We start from the raw sequence: 21204 nt of genomic DNA, 5'->3' as shown, positions 1-21204 counted from the left end.
CCACATTGTTACTCTTTCTGGCTGCTCCCTAACTGCTTGTATGTACACACACTGTTATATCCAGTACAACTGTTTACCTATAGATGTGTGTTCTCCACTGGATGGTAAACCTTTTGAAATCCACATGGTATCTTGCTTATATTTCCATCCATAACCCTTATGCTCAGAACCTGGCACATAACAGGCATCCAAGAGTGGCATATAGAAGAGCTTAAAGGGACACACAGTGAGGATGAGATGACTAGGAGTATCCTCTGACGTGTAAGAAGACTGGTCTTTCAAGAGTATGGAACTGGGTACACTTTGGAAAACAGAAATTAGGAAGGATAGTAGTAGACAAGGGGTAATTTGAATATACATATTCAAATTCTGTAGGTCATATGCAATAACTATTGTTTTCCAGAAGATAATTTATATTTATGCCCTCAAAGGTAAAATAAGGGTAATAAAAAATTGGAATCAGCACATAAAATTTTAATATTATTTTAAATGAAAGGTGGAGAATTGTCAAGAATTGTTGGTTGACAGGATACTTGATTCACCCAGATAATTCTTATTCAAGAGATTTTTTCCCTCAAATATGTAAACAATTGAAGTCTCAATGCTTTTCTTTATGTAATGAATAGTTTTCTGCTTCTCCTTGGAGAACTCCTCTATCTTTCTGGTGGACAACAGTAACCTCTAACTTTTGAAGGTGTAATGGTTTAGTGAAAACCATACACAGAAATATCTATTAAATACACTGTTACAAGCAAGCACAAATCAGTTTGTGCAACCTATTTCATTAATCTGATGATGTCATAATTATTTGAACTTTTAGTTCACTTTGCAAGAAACATTAACAATGAACCCAAAGATGGCAAATATTCTAGTAAAATTCTGTGAGCCTTAGAGTTGGCATCAGACACAGAATGATTAGAGATGAAGTGTCGAGCCCTCTCCCTGATGAAGAGCAGAGCAGGCATCACGCCAAAAGTTTTTTTAGACCTCTTTGAAGTCCCTCTCTCCTGACTCTCCCAGCACCTCTCTCCACAGGCAGTCTTTGATTTGATTTCTGTCACTATTGATCAGATGTGGGGAAGCTTTTGTGAAGGGCTAGAGGTAGTAAATATTTGAGGCTATGTAGGCCATACACTCTGTTATAAACACTCAACACTGCAGCTGTAATGTTAAGGCAGCCATAGAAAATGTGTGAATGAATGATTGTGTTGTGTTCCAATAAAAATTACTTATAAAAACAGGCAGCAGGCCAGATTTGACCCATGGGCTGTAGTTTGTCAGAGCCTGCTATTTGCATTTTCTAGAGGTTTATATAAAAAATTGTATATGGGGGGCTTCCCTGGTGGCACAGTGGATAAGACTCTGTGTTCCCAATGCAGGGGATCTGGGTTCAATCCCTGGTTAGGGAACTAGATCCCACATGCATGCCACAACTGAGTTCACATGCCACAACTAAGGAACCCACATGCTGCAACTAAGGAGCTGGTGAGCCACAATTAAGGAACCCACAAGCTGCAACTAAGGAGCCTGCCTGCTGCAACTAAGACCCAGCACAACCAAATAAAATTGTATATGCAGTATTTTTTGGTCTGACTTCTTTCATTCAGCATAACTGTTATAAGATTTATCCATGTGGCAGCGTACATCAGTAGTCCATCCTTTTTATTGATGAGTAGTATTCTATGGTTTGACTATGTCACAATTTATACATCCATTCACCTATTGATGAATATTGGATAGTTTGACTTGACTATGACAATGAAAACTACAGTGAATATTTGTGTTTGATTGTTTGTATCATCATATACTTTAATTTTTCTTGGGATAATACCTAAAAGTGTAATGGTTGGAACATGTAGTGGATTTATGAATAACGTTTTTGAAAACTACCAAACTGTTTCCCAAAGTGGTTATGCCATCTTACAATTCTACCAGCAGTGTAAGAGATTTCCAGTTCCTCCATATCCTTGTCAACACTTAGTTTGGTTGATCTTTTTGACTTCATACATTCTAAGGTACATAGTGAAATGTCATGTAGTTTTACTTTGCATTTCCCTGGTGACTAGTGATATTCAGCATCTTTTCATGTGCTTGTTTGCCATCCTTTTATCTTCTTTGGTGAGGTGTCTGTTCAAAATATTCCCCATTTTAATTGGGTTGTTTACTCATTTTTGAGTTTTGAGAATTCAGAAAATGCATTCTAGATATGAGTCCTAGATGATTTACAGATATTTTCTCCTATTTCAGGCTTGTCTGATTTTTCTTAACAGTTACTTGAAAAGCAGGAATTTATTATTTTGATAAAGTCCAATTTATGAAAATTTTCTTTTATGGATACATGCTTTTAGTGTATCTAAGAAAACTCCCCTGAGATCAAAGAAGTTTTTGTCTATGTTTATTCTAGAAGTTTTAAAGTTATAAATTTTACATTTAGGCTTATTGTCCATGTAGCTAACTTTCATGTATGATTTAATAAACCGATCAAAGTAAAAAAAAATTTTACCATTTATGGAAAAAATTACAGTTTCTTCACTGAACTATTGTTGAACTTTTCTTGCAAATCAGATGATCTTTAACTTGTGGGTGTATTTCTGGACTCTACACTGATCAGTTTGACTATATTTATGTAATACTACACTGTTTTGATGACCATAACTTTAAAATAAGTCTTGAAGTGAGGTAATGTATGTTCTCCAATTTTGTCCTTCTTTTTTCAAGATTGCATTGGCTATTCTATGTCATTTGAATTTCCATATGAATTCTGGGATTTCTACAAAATATTCTTAGGAAAAACTAAAGGAGACCTTAATATATGGAGACATATACCACATTAATAGATAAGAAGACTGTATATTGTTAAAATGCCAGTTCTTCCCAAAGTAATCTATACATGGTCCCTCAAAGGTGTCCACATTCTAATTCCTGATGTTAATACCTGTGTATGTTATGTTACATGATAGAAGGGACTTTGCAGGTAAAATTAAGGTTATAAACCTTAAGATAGGGAAATTTTCCTGGATTATCCAGGTGTGCCCAATGTAATGACATAGGCCCTTAAAATGGAAGTGGAAAAGAGGAGAGTCAGTTAGAGACATGCAACAGAAGAAGAAACAGGAGAGATTTGAATTGTGAGAGTGACTTGACTTGACCCACCATTGCTGGATTTGAAGATGGAGGAAAGGGATCATGAGCTAGGGAATGTGGGTGGCCTCTAGAAGCTGAGAACAACTCCTGGGTGTCAGCAAGTGAGGAAATGGGGACCTCAGTTTGAATTGAATTATGTCTACCACCCAAATAAGCAGGGAAACAGTTTTTGTCCTGAAGCCTCCAGAAAGGAATGCAGCCTGCCAAAACCTTGCCTTTGTTTTGAAGCTCTAACTAGAGGCCCAACCAAGCTCATCATACTTCTGACCTATGAAAACTGTGATATAATAAGGAGGTGCTATTTTAAGCCACTACATTTGTAGTAATTTGTTATGGCAGCTATAGAAAACTAGTACTCTTTTTATGCCTGTATAATTATAATCCATATCACTGATCTTATTCTTGATATTAGCATTTTTCCCCTTTGTCTTTTTGTCCTATTTAGACTGGCTAAGTTTTATCAATCTTCTTGATCTCCTAAAAGAACCAAGTTTTGGTATCATTGCTTTTCTCTAATATTTTTCTATTTCATTTATTTCTGATCCAGCACATTTTTATTCTACTTATTTTGAGTTTTATTTGCTCTACTCAGAAAAAAATATTTGTTCAGCCTATTTGAACAAAAACTTCACAAAAGAACATATATGGATGACAGATAAGTACACGAAAAGATGCTCAACATCATTAGTCACTAGAGAAATACAATTTGAAATCACAATGAGATACCATTTCATACCCACTGTAATGTCAAAAATCAAAAAAGTTAAGTGTTGAAAATATGGAGAAACTGGAATTCTCATATACTAGTGGTGGGATTGTAAAATGTTAGAACCATTTTGGGAAACAGTCCCACAGTTTCTTAAAACATAAATATTCCATAATACTAGCCTATTATATGATCCAACCATTCCATTCCTAGATATTGACCCAAGGGAACTGAAAGCATAATGTACATATAGATAATTTATATGAAAGTTCAGAGCACATTCATTTGTAATAGCCAAACACTGGAAGCAGTGCAAATGTCCATCAAGGTGAATGAGTATGTACATTGTGGCATAGCCATACCATGCCATACTAAACAATAAAGAAGAATGACTATTGGTCCACACACCAACACTGAAGAATCTTAAAATAATTGTGCTGAATGGAAGCAGTCAGATAAAAAATACATACTAGGGGCTTCCCTGGTGGCGCAGTGGTTGAGAGTCCGCCTGCCGATGCAGGGGACACGGGTTCATACCCCAGTCCGGGAAGATCCCACATGCCGGGGAGCGGCTAGGCTCGTGAGCCATGGCCGCTGAGCCTGTGCGTCCAGAGCCTGTGCTCCGCAACGGGAGAGGCCACAACAGTGAGAGGCCTGCGTACCGCAAAAAACAAACAAACAAACAAAAAAACTATATGATTACATTTAAGAAAAGAGATGAATGGTTTCCTGGGGTGGGGTCTGGTGACAGGAGGCGGGAGAGGGAGAAAAGAACATGGGCATGAGTAAACTGTTGGTGTGGTGGATATATTCATTTTCCTGCTTGTTGTGTTGGTTTCTTTGGTATATACATTACCCAAAATACAAATTGTACGTTTTAAGCATGTTCAGTTTGCAGAATATCAATTATCTTCAATTTAAGAAAGCAATCCGAAGATGAAGAATTAGTGTTTTAACAATTGAACTACATCTATAACTCTGTTTATTTGTTTTTCAGGGTGGATTGCTATTCTGGGTGCCATCTGGTTGCTAATTTTAGCTGATATCCATGATTTTGAGATAATTCTACACAGAGTAGAATGGGCAACCCTTCTATTCTTTGCAGCACTCTTTGTTCTGATGGAGGTAAGACTTTAGTTGAACTTTTGCAATATGATCTTGTCTGATTTTTAGATTTCACATTTTGTTTAGTGAATGAAGAAAGCCCAAAGTCTGTAAGTCTTTCTACATATTCACTAAGTGGAAAATTATGGGGGTTGAAATTAGACTATTTTAAGTTAAATCAACTTTTATCTCAGGCACCTAAATATTATTTAATAAATTGATTTATTTGGTTGCTGTTTTTTTCTTGAATAATGTTTGTGGTTCGTAAACTTGTTCTAATTTCATTTGTTACAAAGTACAGTAGAATTTACTCTAATTTTGGGGCAAAATGACTTGTTACAGAAAGTACAGGGAAATGTTATTTTGATAATCTATTCCATTTTGTGTAATATTTAAGTAAATATTCTGTTATGATGGAAAAGACTATATCAAAGAAAAGAATGAATAATATGTATTGCTTTATTTAGTTATAATTGTTGTTACAAAATTATTCACAATACTTTTTAATCTTGAGACTTCATTTATAAACTTCTGTCCTCCTCAAATGCAAAGCTTTACTGATGTACAAGACTACTACTCCCCAAAGGATCCAAATGTTTCACATTAATTACCTTAATTTATTGATGACAGACCCATTCAATATTCATTATTCTCTTGATTCAGACTTTGGCTTTTTTCCCCTAATTTTTTAAAAACAGGTCCCTTGAATCATTGAAATCTATGTCTTTAACTCATAATAGATTGCATAGATGTGTAATCAAATGACTCACATAGGCCCTCCGAATATGTCAGGGAGTCATGAATCATATTCTACTTCATCTGTTTCCTACTCAAAAACTTCACCTTTTCTATTCTGAGTCTTCTTTACACACAGAATATGAGGACTACTGGGGGGAAAATTCTGGTTACTGTTTCCTGATTGGCTTTTGAGAGTCCCTGCCTCAATTACATGCTTATTCAAGGTGTAAATTGCTATCTCATCTGGGTTTTTGGCATATTGTTCTCAATGGCATATACTTCTCTTTGGCATATACTTCTCTTTGTCTTGATGGGATAAACACTGGAATTTTTAAAGCAACTTAAAATATAATTTATATATCATAAAATTCACTCATTTTAACTTTACAGTTTAATGATTTTTAGTAAATTTTGAACGTTTTATCCCTATGACCCTTACACCAATTTATAGTCAATTCTAGCTCTTAACTCCAGCTCTAGGCAATCACTAATCTTTTTTCTGTCTATTGATGTGCCTTTTCTGTACATTTCATCTAAAAGGAATCCTATACTGTGTACCATTTTCTGTCTGGTTTCTTTAAATTAGAATAATGATGTTGAGGTTCATCCATGTTCTGGTATATATCTTAGTCTCATTTTGTTTATTGCTGAATAGCATTCCACTATATGGATATACCATATTTTATTTACCTATTTTCATAAACATCTGTGTATATTTGTGTATGTCTTTATGTGGACATGTTTTCATTTCTTTTAGGTAGGTGTTAGGTCTTATCATAAGTTTAGCTTCTTAAGAAACTGCCTGGGACTTCCCTGGTGGTCCAGTGGTTAAGAATCTGCCTTCCAATGAAGGGGACGTAGGTTAAATCCCTGGATGGGGAACTAAGATCCCACATGCTGCAGAGCAACTAAGCCCAAGCACCACAACTACTGAGCCCAAGCACTCCAAAGCCCATGCACCACAACTACTGAGCCCGCATGCTACAACTCCTGAGCCTGCATGCTCTGAAGCCTGCGTACCACAACTAGAGAGGCTGTGCACCTCAACTACTGAGCCTGTGTGCTCTAGAACCTGCATGCCACAACTAGAGAGAAGCCTGTGCTTCTGCAACAAAGAGCCCGCATGCTGCAGTGAATGATCCCACATGCCGCAATGAAGATCCCACGTGCTGCAGCTAAGACTCAATGCAGCCAAATAATAAATAAATAAATATTTTTTAAAAACTGCCAAAATGTTTTTCACAGTGGCTGTACCATTCTACATTCCTGTCAGTAATGTAGTAGATTCCAGTTTCTTTATATCCTCCCTGTCACATAATACCATTCTTTTTGATTATAGACATTCTAGTAGGTGTGAAAAGGTATTTAATTTTTTAAAAGCAAATATGAGGAAAATCCTTTTGAACCATGCTTTTCTCTGTAGTAGCTGCACCAGTTTACACCAACAGTGTAGGAGGGTTCCCTTTTCTCCACACCCTCTCCAGCATTTATTTTTTGTAGACTTCTTGATGATGGCCATTCTGACTGGTGTGAGGTGATATCTCATAATTTTGATTTGCATTTCTCTAATAATTAGCTATGTTGAGCATCTTTTCATGTGTCTCATGGCCATCTGTATGTCTTCTTTGGAGAAATGTCTCTTTAGGTCTTCTGCCCATTTTTTCAGTGGGTCGTTTGTTTTTCTGATATTGAGCCGCATGAGCTGTTTGTAAATTTTGGAGATTATTCCTTTGTCTGTTTCAACATTTGCAAATATTTTCTCCTATTCTGTGGGTTATCTCACAGAATGAGAGAAAAGCTTTGCTGTGCAAAAGATTTTAAGTTTCATTAGGTCTCATTTGTTTATTTTTTATTTTATTTCCATTACTCTAGGAGGTGGGTCATAAAGGATCTTGCTGTGATTTATGTCATGGAGTGTTCTGCCTATGTTTACCTCTAAGAGTTTTATAGTGTCTAGCTTTATGTTTAGGTGTTTGATTTATTTTTGTGTATGGTGTTAGGAAGTGTTCTAATTTCATTCTTTTACATGTAGCTGTCCAGTTTTCCCAGCACCACTTATTGGAGGGGCTCTCTTTTCTCCATTGTATATTCTTGCCTCCTTTGTCCAAGATAAGGTGACCATACACCATATGTGCATGGGTTTATCTCTGGGCTTTCTATCCTGTTCCATTGAACTATATTTCTGTTTTTGTGCCAGTACTATACTGTTTTCATGACTGTTGCTTTGTAGTATAGTCTGAAGTCAGGGAGCCTGATTCCTTCAGCTCCGTTTTTCTTTCTCAATATTGCTTTGTCTATTTGGGGTCTTTTGTGTCTCCATACAAATTTAGAAAATGTTTGTTCTAGTTCTGTGAAAAATGCGATTGGCAATTTGATAGGGATTGCACTGGGTAGTGTAGTCATTTTGACAATATTGATTCTTCCAACCCAAGAACATGGTATATTGTTCCATCTGTTTGTCATCTTCGACTTCTTTCATCAATGTCTTACAGTTTTTGGAGTACAGGTATTTTGCCTCCTTAGGTAGTATATAAAGGTTATAAATGTGTGTTATATTTTTTGATGCTATTTTGAATACAATTGTTTTCTTAACTTTATTCTGATTGTATATTAACATTACATAGAGATACAATTGAGTTTTTAATATTAACATTGTGTTCTGTGAACTTGCTGAACCCATTTATTAGTCTAGTAGCTGTTTAGAATTTTCTTTCATGTCATACGCAAATAAAGACATTTTAATTTCTTTTCTGATTGGAATGCCTTTAACTAGCTCACACTCTCCTCCTCTCTCTCCTCCAAATACCCTCCTTTTCCCTTCTTTTTCTTTTTTTCCTGTCTTGTTGGCCAGAACCTCTAGTTTAATGTTGAAGTGATGAGTATTGACATTCATAACTTTTTTCTGATCTTAGGGGAAATGTATTCAGTTTTTCACCATTATGCATAATGTTAGACATAGGGTTTTTTTAAAAAAATAGATATCCTTTATTAGGTTGATAAAGTTAGGATATATTCCTAGTTTGTTGTGAAATTTTATCAGAATGTATATTGGATTTTGTCAAATGTTTTATCTGTATCTATTAAGATGACCATATGATTTTTAATGTTGAATCTATCAATTTGAATCTATTAATGTGGTATACTACATTAACTGTTTTTCAGCTGTTAAATCTACTTTGCATTCCTGAAGTAAATCTCACTTGGTCATGGTGTATAATAAGTTTTTGAGGTAGATTACTATTATTTTGTTGAGAATTTTTGCATCTACATTCATGTGGGATATTGGTCTACATTATTATTTTTATGTGATATTTTGTCTGGATTTGGTATGAGCATAACACTGAATGAATCTAAGAGAATGAGTTCAGAAGTATTCTTTGTAGAAGAATTTGTGAAGGGCTGTTTTTAAATATTCAATAAAAGTTTCCAGTGAAGCCATCTGGGCCTGGAATTTAAATTGTGGGAAGGTTTTGTGTTTGATTTTACTAATTCAATTTCTTAGGCCTATTCAGGTATAACATTTCTTCTTGAGTAAGTATTACTAAATTTTGTCTTCTATGAACTTGTCTATTTCATCCAAGTTTTCTTAATTTTTGGCATAAGTTGTTTATAATATTGCATCTAATACTTTTTATTTCTGTGAAGTCATTAGTGATATTCCCTTTTCCATTTCTGATTTTAATGATTTGTGTCTTCTGTCTGCTTTCTTGATTAGTCTAGGAAAAGTTAGAAAATTTTTTGATCTTTAAAAAAATGAAATTGTAATTTCATTAATTTTCCTTTTTTCCATATTAAATCATTGGATAAACTCTTACATTGGAAATATGTTCTTTATTTTTTTTTTTAAAGCTGGGAATCCTTATAGACCCTAGTTTCTAAGATTTAGTTTGTACTGCAATTCATCTAAAAATGTCTATTCTCTCAGTGACAAAGATATTTTGTTTTCATTATCATCCTCTTCTTCCCTTGTAGAAGTGTATGTCCTTAAAATTCCCAGCCTTTAAAAACTTTCTCAGGTTACTCAGCTAGCCAGAAGAAAATCAATTTCCAACAAGCTTCTTTTTACTGAATTCTCGGTCCCTGGTTTCTTCTTGCTCCCTTTGACACATAGGTCTTCCTATTTTATTTTATTATTTTTAACATATATAATGGAGTATAATTGCTTTACAATGGTGTGTTAGTTTCTGCTTTATAACAAAATGAATCAGCTATACATTTACATATATTCCCATATCTCCTCCCTCTTACATCTCCCTCCAGCCCTCCCTATCCCACCCCTCTAGGTGGTCACAAAGAACTGAGCTGATCTACCTGTGCTCTGTGGCTGCTTCCCACTAGCTATCTATTTTACATTCAGTAGTGTATATATGTCCATCCCACTCTCTCACTTCATCCCAGCTTACAATTACCTCTCCCCGTGTCCTCAAGTTCATTCTCTATGTCTGCGTCTTTATTCCTGTCCTGCCCCTAGGTTCTTCAGAACCTGGTTTGTTTTTAGATTCCATATATATATATATATATATATATATATATATATATATATATATATACACATATATATGTAGTACACTGTATTTGTTTTTCTCTTCCTGACTTATTTCACTCTATGACAGAATTTAGGTCCATCTACCTCATTACAAATAACTCAATTTCATTTCTTTTTATGGCTGAATAATATTTCATTGTATATATGTGCCACATCTTCTTTATCCATTCATCTGTCAATGGACATTTAGGTTGCTTCCATGTCCTGCCCAATGTAAATAGAGCTGCATCGAGCATTGTGGTACATGACTCTTTTTGAATTATGGTTTTCCCAGGGTATATGCCCAGTAGTGGGATTGCTGGGTCATATGGTAGTTCTATTTTTAGTTTTTTAAGGAACCTCCATACTGTTCTTCATAGTGGCTGTATCAATTTACATTCCCACCAACAGTGTAAGAGGGTTCCCTCTTCTTCACACCCTCTCCAGCATTTATTGTTTCTAGATTTCTTGATGATGGCCATTCTGACTGGTGTGAGGTGATCCCTCATCGTAATTTTGATTTCAATTTCTCTAGTGATTAGTGATGTTGAACATCCTTTCATGTGTTTGTTGGCAATCTGTATACCTTCTTTGGAGAAATGTCTAATTAGGTCTTCTGCCCATTTTTGGATTGAGTTGATTGTTTTTTTGATATTGAGCTGCATGAGCTGCTTGTAAATTCTGGAGATTAATCCTTTGTCAGTTGCTTCATTTGCAAATATTTTTTCCCATCTCTGGGTTGTTTTGTTTATGGTTTCTTTTGCTGTGCAAAAGCTTTTAAGTTTCTTTAGGTTCCATTTGTTTATTTTTGTTTTTATTTCCATTTCTCTAGGAGGTGGGTCAAAAAGGATCTTTCTGTGATTTATGTCATAGAGTGTTCTACCTATGCTTTCCTCTAAACATTTAATAGTGTCTGGCCTTACATTTAGGTCTTGAATTCATTTTGAGTTTATTTTTGTGTATGGTGTTAGGGAGTGTTCTAATTTCATTCTTTTACATGTAGCTGACCAGTTTTCCCAGCACCACTTTTTGAAGACGCTGTCTTTTCTCCATTGTATATTCCTGCATCCTTTATCAAAAATAAGGTGACCATATGTGCGTGGGTTTATCTCTGGGCTTTCTATCCTGTTCCCTTGATCTATATTTCTGTTTTTGTGCCAGTACCATGCTGTTTTGATTACTGTAGATTTGTAGTATAGTCTGAAGTCAGGGAGCCTGATTCCTCCAGCTCTGTTTTTCTTTCTCAAGATTGCTTTGGATATTAGGGGTCTTTTGTGTTTCCATACAAATTGTGAACTTTTCTGTTCTAGTTCTGTGAAAAATGCTCTTGGTAGTTTGATAGGGATGGCATTGAATCTGTAGATTGATTTGGGTAGTATAGTCATTTTCACAATGTTGATTCTTCCAATTCAAGAACATGGTATATCTCTCCATCTGTTTGTATTATCTCTCCATCTGTTTGTATCACCTTTAATTTCTTTCATCAGTGTCTTATAGTTTTCTGCATACAGGTCTTTTGTCTCCTTACGTAGCTTTATTCCTAGGTATTTTATTCTTTTTATTGTGATGGTAAATGGGAGTGTTTCCTTAATTTCTCTTTCAGATTTTTCATCATTAGTGTATAGGAATGCAAGAGATTTCTGTGCATTAATTTTGTATCCTGCTACTGTTCCAAATTCATTGATTAGCTCTAGTAGTTTTCTGGTAGCATCTTTAGTATTCTTTATGTATAGTATCATACATATACATATACATATAATCATCTGCAAACAGTGACAGCTTTACTTCTTCTTTTCTGATTTGGATTCCTTTTATTTCTTTTTCTTCTCTGATTGCTGTGACTAAAACTTCCAAAACTATGTTGAATAAGAGTGGTGAGAGTGGGCAAACTTGTCTTGTTCCTGATCTTAGTGGAAATGGTTTCAGTTTATCACCATATTGGATGATGTTGGCTGTTGGTTTGTCATATATGTCCTTTATTATGTTGAGGAAAGTTCCCTGTATGCCTATTTTCTGGAGGGTTTTTACCATAAATCGGTGTTGAATTTTGTCAAAAGCCTTCTCTGCATCTATTGAGATGATCATATGGTTTTTCTCCTTCAGTTTGTTAATATGGTGTATCACATTGATTGATTTGCATATATTGAAGAATCCTTGCATTCCTGGAATAAACCCCACTTGATCATGGTGTATGATCCTTTTAATATGCTGTTTGATTCTGTTTGCTAGTATTTTGTTGAGGATTTTTGCATCTATGTTCATCAGTGGTATTGGCCTGTAGTTTTCTTTTTGTTTTGACATATTTGTCTGATTTTTGTATCAGGGTGATGGTGGCCTCATAGAATGTGTTTGGCAGTGTTCCTCCCTCTTCTATATTTTGGAAGAGTTTGACTAGCATGGATGTTAGCTCTTCTCTAAATATTTGATAGAATTCGCCTATGAATCCATCTGGTTCTGGGCTTTTCTTTATGGGAAGATTTTTAATCACTCTTTCAATTTCCATGCTTTGGATTGGTGTCTTTATGTTTTCTATTTCTTCCTGGGTCAGTCTCAGAAGGTTGTGCTTTTCTAAAAGCTTGTCTGTTTCTTCCAGGTTGTCCATTTTATTTGCATATATGTCTTGTAGTAGTCTCTCATGATCCTTTGTATTTCTGCAGTGTCAGTTATTACTTCTCCTTTTTCATTTGTAGTTCATTGATTTGAGTCTTCTCCCTTTTTTTCTTGATGAGTCTAACAAATGGTTTATCAATTTCGTTTATCTTCTCAAGAACCAGTTTTTAGTTTTATTGACCTTTGCTGTCATTTCATTCATTTCTTTTTCATGTATTTCTGATCTGATGTTTATAATTTCTTTCCTTCTGCTAACTTTGAGGTTTTTGTTTTTCTTTCTCTACTTGCTTTAGGTGTAAGTTTCGGTTGTTTTTTGAGATGTATCTTGTTTCTTCAGGTAGGACTGTATTGCTATAAACTTCCCTCTTAAAACTGCTTTTGCTGCATCCCATAGGTTTTTGGTCATCATGTTTTCAAAGTCATTTGTTTCTAGGTATTTTCTGATTTCCTCATTGATTTCTTCCGTTATCTCTTGGTTATTTAGTAGTGTATTCTTTAGCCTCCATTTGTTTGTATTTTTTACAGTTTTTTTCCTGTAATTGATATCTAGTCTCATAGTATTGTGTTTGGAAAAGATACTGGATACAATTTCAATTTTCTTATATACACCAAGGCTTGATTTGTGACCTAAGATATGATCTATCCTGGAGAACGTTCCATGAGCCCTTGAGAAGAAATTGTATGCTGTTGTTTTTTGATGGAATGTCCTATATATCTATTAAGTCCATTTGATTTAATGTATAATTTAAACCTTGCATTTCCTTATTTATTTTCATATTGGATGATCTGTCCATTGGTGAAAGTGGGGTGTTAAAATCCCTTATTATTATTGTGTTGCTGTTGATTTCCCCTTTTATGGCTGTTAGCATTTGCCTTATGTATTGAAGTACTTCTATGTTGGGTCCATAAATATTTACAGTTGTTATATCTTCTTCTTGGATTGATCCCTTGATCATTTTGTAGTGTCCTTCTTTGTCTTGTCATAATCTTTATTTTAAAATCTATTTTGTCTGATGTGAGAATTGCTACTCCAACTTTCTTTTGATTTCTATTTGCATGGAATATATTTTTCCATCCCCTCACTTTCAGGCTGTATATTTCCCTAGGTCTGAAGTGGGTCTGTTGTAGACAGCATGTATATATGTCCTGTTTTTGTATCCATTCAGCCAGTCTATATCTTTTGGTTGGACCATTTAATCCATTTACATTTAACATAATTATCAATATGTATGTTCCTATTACCTTTTTCTTAATTGGTTTGGGTTTGTTATTGTAGGTCTTTTCCTTCTTTTGTGTTTCCTGCCTAGAGATGTTCCTTTAGCTTTGTTGTAAAGCTGGTTTGGTGGTGCTTTTGCTTGTCTGTAAATATTTTAATTTCTCCGTTGAATCTAAATGAGATCCTTGCTGTGTAGAGTAATCTTGGTTGTAGGTTTTTCCCTTTCATCAGTTTAAATATGTCCTGCCATTCCCTTCTCTCTTGCAGTATTTCTGCTAAAAGATCAGTTGTTAACCTTATGGGGAATCCCTTTTATGTTACTTTTTGCTTTTCTCTTGCTGCTTTTAATATTTTTTCTTTGTATTTTATTTTTGATAGTTTGATTAATATGTTTCTTGGTGTATTTCTCCTTGGATTTATCCTGTATGGGACTCTGTGTGCTTCCTGGACTTGCTTGTCTATTTCTTTTCCCATATTAAGGACGTTTTCCACTATAATCTCTTCAAATATTTTCTCAGTCCCTTTTTTTCCTCATCTTCTGAGAACCCTATAATTCGTATGTTGGTGCATTTAATGTTCTCTTATATGTCTCTGAGACTGTCCCCAATTCTTTTCATTCTTTTTTCTTTTTTCAGCTCTGCAGTAGTTATTTCTACTATTTTATCTTCCAGGTCACTTATCCATTCTTCTGCCTCAGTTATTCTGCTATTGATTCCTTCCAGAGAATTTTTAATTTCATTTTTTGTGATGTTCACCTTTTTTTTATTTGCTCTTTAGTTCTTCTAGGTCCTTGTTGAACATTTCTTGTATTTTCTCCATTCTATTTCCAATATTTTTGATCAACTTTACTGTCATTACTCTAAATTTTTTTTCAAGTAAACTGCCTATTACCTCTTCATTTGTTTGGACTGGTGGGATTTTACTTTGCTCCTTCATCTGCTGTATTATTTCTCTGTCTTCTTATTTTGCTTAACTTACTGTGTTTGGGGTCTCCTTCTCGCAGGCTGCAGGTTTGTAGTTCCTGTTGTTTGTGTGTCTGCACCCAGTGCATAAAATTGATTCTGTTGATTGTGTAGGCTTCCTGGTAGAGGGGATTGGTGCTGTGTTCTGGTGGATGTGGCTAGATCTTGCCTTTCTGGTGGCCAGGACCGTGTCTGGTGGTATTTTTTGGGGTGTCTGTGAATATATTATGATTTTAGGCAGTGTCTCTGCTAATGGGTGGGTTTGTGTTCCTGTCTTGGTAGTTGTTTGGCATAGGGTGTCCAGCACTGTAGCTTGCTGGTCATTGACTGGAGCTGGGTCTTAACATTGAGGTGGAGATATCTGGTAGAGTTTTTGCCATTTGATATTTAATGGGCCCAGGCAGTCTCTGAGGCTCAGGCCTGATACCTGGCCAGAGCACCTAAACCCTGTTAGCCACCAGGCTCAAAAGTAAAGGGAGAATAAAAAATAAATTAATTAATTAAAATTATTAAAATTTAAAATATTTAAAAAATTAAAAAGTAGTAAAAAAGAATGAAAGAAGAGAGCAACCAAACCAAAAAACAAATCCACCAATGATCACAAGTGCTAAAAGCTATACAAAAAAAAAGACAGAAGCCTCGGACAAATGCAAAAGCAAAGCTATACTGACAAAATCACACAAAGAAGCATACACATACACACTGACAAAAAAAGAAAAAGGAGAAATATATATATATACATATATATATGTATGTAAAAGGAAGAGAGCAACCCAATCATTAAGCAAATCTACCAATTATAATAAACTCTAAATACTAAACTAAGATAAACATAAAAACAGAAACAAATTAGATGCAGAAAGCAAACCCCAAGTCTACATTTGCTCCCAAAGTCCACTGCCTCAATTTTGGGATAACTTGTTGTCTATTCAGGTGTTCCAGAGACGCTGGGTACATAGAGTTGATTGTGGAGATTTAATCTGCTGTTCCTGAGGCTGCTGGGAGATATTTCCCTTTCTCTTCTTTGTTCGCACAGCTCCTGGGGTTCAGCTTTGGATTTGGTTCAGCTTTGGATTTGGCCCCACCTTTGCATGTAGGTCATCTGAAGGCGTCTGTTCCCTGCCGGCCAGACAGGCAGGGTTAAAGTAGCACCTGATTAGGTGGCTCTGGCTCATTCCGGCTTGTGGGGAGGGATGGGTATGGAAGGCACGGCGAGCCCCTGGCTGTAGAGGCCGGCATGACGTTGCAACAGCCTGAGGCGTGCTGTGTGTTCTCCCAGGGAAGTTGTCCCTGGATCACGGGACCCTGGCAGTGGAATGCTGGACAGGCTCTGGGCAGGGGATGTGTGGATAGTGACCTGTGCCTGCACACAGGCTTCTTGGTGCCTGCAGCAGCAGCCTTAGTGTTCCAGCCTGTCTGTGGTATCTGTGCTGATAGCCATGGCTTGTGCCAGTCTCTGGAGGTTGTATAAGCGGTGCTCTGAATCTCCTCTCTTCATGCAACCCAGAACAATTGTCTCTTGCCTCTTAGGCAGGTCCAGATTTTTTCCCGGACTCCCTCCCAGCTAGCTGTGGTGCACTAGCCCCCTTCAGGCTGTGTTTACACAGCCAACCCCAGTCCTTTCCCTGGGATCTGACCTTCAAAGCCCAAGCCTCAGCTCCCAGCCCCAACCTGCCCCAGCCAGCTGGTGAGCAGCCAAGCCTCTTGAGCTGGTGAGTGCTGGTCGGCAACAGTCCTCTGTGCAGGAATCTCTCCACTTTGCCCTCTGCACCCCTGTTGCTGCTCTCTCCTCCCTGGCTCAGAATTGCCCCCCCACCCTGCCCAGCCCCCATCTCCATCAGTGAAGGGGCTTTGTAGTGTGTAGAAACTTTTCCTCCTTCACAGCTCCCTCCCAGAGGTTTGGGTCCCACCCATATTCTTTCGTTTCAGTTTTTTCTTTTCTCTTTTGCCCTACCCAGGTACATGGGGAGTTTCTTGCCTTTTGGGAAGTCTGAGGTCTTCTGCCAGAGTTCAGTAGGTGTTCTGTAGGAGTTGTTCCACATATAGATATATTTGTGGGGAGTAAGGTGATCTCCACGTCTTACTTCTCCACCATCTTGAAGGCCTCCCTGACCTTGTATATTTTTATCTTCAATCTTTTTTTCTCCCTTATCTGAGTTGATTAAGGGTTATGTTAAATTTGATTTCCCACTTCTTGGCAGTTACATTATCTTTTAGTGGTTTACTCTAGAGATGACAGCTTATATTCTTAACTCATCAAGGGCAAACGTTAATTGTTACTTACACTCTTCAACTCTATTTTCTTTAAACAAAATTCCTCTACTATATCCAGTACCTGTGGATTCTCACTCTTGCATGTTGGTGGTATATCCAAATCTGTTTTGGTTATTTCTGCTTTTGTTCATGTTACTTGTCTTCTTGCATTCTTGATGACCCTAGATTATAATTTTGTTACTTGATCTTAATCTGTGGGACTCTTGAGAGGTTACATTTGGGGTTCTTTCTTCCAGAAACTTCTTTTGTTTGCCTCTGCTGGTTGCCAGGGGATAATTTTTTCAGCCTGTTTCGAGGCTGTCAGTGCAGTGTGAGAATCCCTGTTTCAGCCTACAACCTTGCTGCTGCTCACACCTCAGTGCTCTGACTTCAGCCCTTGGTTGGCATCAAGCTCAAGGCAATTTCATCCTTCCTTGCCATTCAAGTCTGCAGCTCCCAGCCAGCTGCAAGAAATATTTTCATGGGAAGGGAGATTCCTTGGAAAACATTACATTGTCTTGCTAATCCAGTAATGCCCTAAAAGTGTGTTTTATCCAGGGTCTATTTATTTAGCTGCAGAAGGGACCTTAAGACCTCCTAGTCCCTCATTTTGAAAAAAGTAGTGGCATTGATTTATTGTATTTGTCTAATTTCAGTGGAACAGGGATGTCAGATCACTGCTGAACCAGCTTTTTGCAACTAGTCACTGCAACAGAAGGATAATTATGTTTCATATTGTGAGGGATTTACATCGTATTATACAATCATCTTTTCTCTATATAAATTGACGGAGGAGACAAGTGATGCATATAATCTTCAGCTACATATAAACTTTAGTTTGCTGAAGTGTAGAGTATATATTATATATTTACAACTTTAGATTTGATAGAATTAGATGTTACATAGTTATCTCATTTGTCATTTTATAAAGGAGTATCTATTGGCTATTTGTATTTTCCTCATGTCTTGACTTTCTTTTTTAAACATAGTCGAGCTGATGTTTTCAGTATTTGTAATCATTCATTATGATGACATCACAGTGAAAAGGCCACATTTGAGAGGTGCTAGGTAGCTATGTCACCCCCATGTCTGGTTCCCTCTCGGTGCTTCCTGTCTGGGATCTGTCATGGACAGCAGAAGATCTCCTCCTCAGCTGGAACAAAGTGGGAAGACTGAGCAGAATGGCTCCTGAACTTATGTCTCCATCTAATCTTCTTTCCTACCTTTCTCTGGACACAATTTTTGGAATCTGTCTAGTACTATGAAAATAGTACATGCTTCAGTTAAATAGACGTTTCTTTGAAAGTTATGAAAACCATGCATTTTCTTTATATTCTTCTGAAACTCTGTGATGCTTAGCTTTAAAAAGGAATTTGAAATGAAACTTACTTGCAAGACATTCTATACGGAGAGACATTTCATTACGTACAGGTGAACAGTACTCCTATACAGTGATCTTAAAATAAAGAAATGGCCTTCCATCCAAATGTAAATTTAACATGGATATTAACTCAAATTAATGAGAAGTTCCTGCCTCTGCTACTGTGCTCTTCTCAATGAATCTTCAGTGTGCATATAAGATAGTAAATTATTTATAGACTGTGTGTTTGATCTTTTATAAAAAAAAATGAGAGCGCCATGTTCACTTATTCTCATTTTAAAGACATGTTTTTAAAAATTTGATATATTCTCAGTTTTAAACTGATTCTTATCATACCTCTATTTCTTCTAGGCATTGGCACATCTCCACTTAATAGAGTATGTTGGAGAACAGACTGCTTTGCTAATAAAGGTACATTAAATACTGCAATATAATGTGCTCCAGCCACTATTCCTTTGATTTTTTTTTAAATTGGCAAGAATAGGTCACATTAATTATATTAAAAAGTATAGCAGGGAACCTATTTTATCTTGTGTAGCTAAGAGATGAAAAGAGACTTTTTCAAAGAATATATAATTACAGATGCTTGCAATTTTGCTATTAGCCTTTAGTTAAAAACTTTCTGGGAAGGAGAGAATTGAGACAGCAGTCTCAGTAAGTGATGCACAGAGGTCGCAGCCTAGGGTCACCACACGGGAAGTGAGGTCAGTGTGACCAGTGTGTCACCTGGTGTCCCACCAGGCATGGGAACACTGGACCTGCTGCCCCCCACCCCGTCCCAGCCCCCAAGGGTTGGTTGGCTTGAGCATGATTGGGAGTCACTCCTCTCAGTTACTTGTAGACCCTGGTCCAGGCTCCTTGTAGGGGTCGGGAAAGCCCAGTTGGTCCTGTTTGCACACCTGGGTCTCCCTTGCTCTCCTTGTGTGGAAGAGGAAGGACCAAGAGCCCTGTGGTCCCTTCTGAGTCTCACATGTCCTAGCATCAGATCCTCAGTGCGTATGATCTATGTAGCTATGGTACACTGCCCTGCTCTTATCTGTTCCTTCCAGATGGTCCCAGAAGATCAGCGCCTTGCAGCTGCCATCATCTTGGTGGTCTGGGTCTCAGCCATCGCATCGTCCCTGATTGACAACATACCATTCACTGCTACCATGGTGAGTCACAGTCTCCTCCATGTGATGAGGGCCCAGGTTTCACCTGCACACAACCTGGACTCACCCTTCCTTCCAGAAGAAGCAGAGAATGAGCCCTGTCCCTTTACTGCACTCACAGTTTAAGGGGACAGATGTGATTGATCCCAGGCAGCAGCTGGGAGCTGAGGCCTACAGCTGCTGTGGTCAGTGAATCCCAGGATGGCTGGTTGTTTCAGGATCAGTCCGACTGGGAGCTGCCACCTCTCATGGAAAAGACAGTCTTTCTTTCTTTCTTTTTTCAAAGAAAATTGGAAGACACCAAAGACAGAGGCTGGTTGAAGGTGTTCATCCTTTATTCCTGACAAATGCAGAAGCTATTCTAACTGGCTGGGGTAGCTTCTGGTGCTATGGCCTGGATAAGATTTTGAATTCTCTGTGTGATCTTGACCCAAGTCAAGATTAGGGGGTCCATATTAGAGGACTTTTACAGGGCTGTTCCTGCTGTGTCTTCTGACGTCACTGATTGCTCAACTTAGGGCAGAATTGTGAATGCCTGGTATGACAGCATAAAGGTGGGAACAGGAACCTCGGGTCCTGTCACAGCACCTGGTATCCCAGGTGTGATGGGCATGCATGAACACTCCTCATGGCTGGATTCTCAATAGAGGAGACTTATCTCTTGTTCTTGTGACCTTGAGGGCCACTCCTCTCACACAGGACCTTAGGGTGACTGGGGCTCTATGTCACCATGCATTGCCTGGAATCACAGTGTCTGCTGCATTGGTGCTCCAGTTACCTAGCTATTGTCCTTCCAGGGTCTGGGTTTGGTAATTCTGAGTTAATTCTGTGGCTATCATTATTTCTTCATGAAGCCCTGAGTTAGAAGAGTCATCTGGATGTTGTTGAATGTGCTGTTACTGCTCAGCAGGTGCTGTCATTACTGTGGTCCTGCAGAGGGCCAGGGGCAGCAGCACCTCTCAGGCAGGCTAAAGCGGCAGAGCCCTGGGCTTCTGAGATGCCAGGTCAGCTTGCGTGTGAATCCCTTTCTTAGTTGAAATAGATTCTGTAGAAGACCCCGTGCATCTGAACCCTATGTAGCTGAAGCCCAGAGACTTTCATCAGCAAACCTTTCTGTGCTTCCTTGAGGCCCTGCATGCTCACAGCTGATGCACTCTACCTTCTCGGGGGCTTCCAGGTTTCAGGACCCAGACCCTCTCTTGGACTGAACAAAATGGTCCCTATTGTTGAAAATTTAGATTCCTCTACTTTCTAAAAATATGACAATTTTGGTATTTTTCTTCCCCAAATATTAATAATTACTCAAAATTTAAATTTAAAAAATACATCAAAGGAATCACAGAGGGTAGGATAACAAATATCAGTACACTTACCACCCAAAATGAGGAAAGTTTTATTCCCTCTGCCTCAGGTT

At 37.4% G+C, this 21204-nt stretch overlaps 1 protein-coding gene across 5 annotated transcripts in view; it reads left to right on the top strand.

The window, feature by feature from the left end:
- OCA2 (OCA2 melanosomal transmembrane protein) overlaps positions 1-21204 on the top strand; it is a 257209-nt gene that overhangs the window by 180343 nt on the left and 55662 nt on the right. For all 5 annotated transcript variants that reach the window (XM_067739915.1, XM_067739910.1, XM_067739912.1 and 2 more), the window contains 3 exons: positions 4848-4975; positions 18991-19050; positions 19689-19793. In XM_067739915.1, coding sequence (XP_067596016.1) covers positions 4848-4975; positions 18991-19050; positions 19689-19793 — 293 coding nt within the window. The remainder of the gene's footprint in view (positions 1-4847; positions 4976-18990; positions 19051-19688; positions 19794-21204) is intronic.

The sequence above is a fragment of the Pseudorca crassidens genome, chromosome 6, assembly GCF_039906515.1.
Source record: "Pseudorca crassidens isolate mPseCra1 chromosome 6, mPseCra1.hap1, whole genome shotgun sequence".
In the NCBI taxonomy this organism is placed as follows: domain Eukaryota; kingdom Metazoa; phylum Chordata; class Mammalia; order Artiodactyla; family Delphinidae; genus Pseudorca; species Pseudorca crassidens.
Note: the sequence above shows the minus strand (reverse complement) of the source record. Positions and strands in the feature narration are given on the sequence as shown.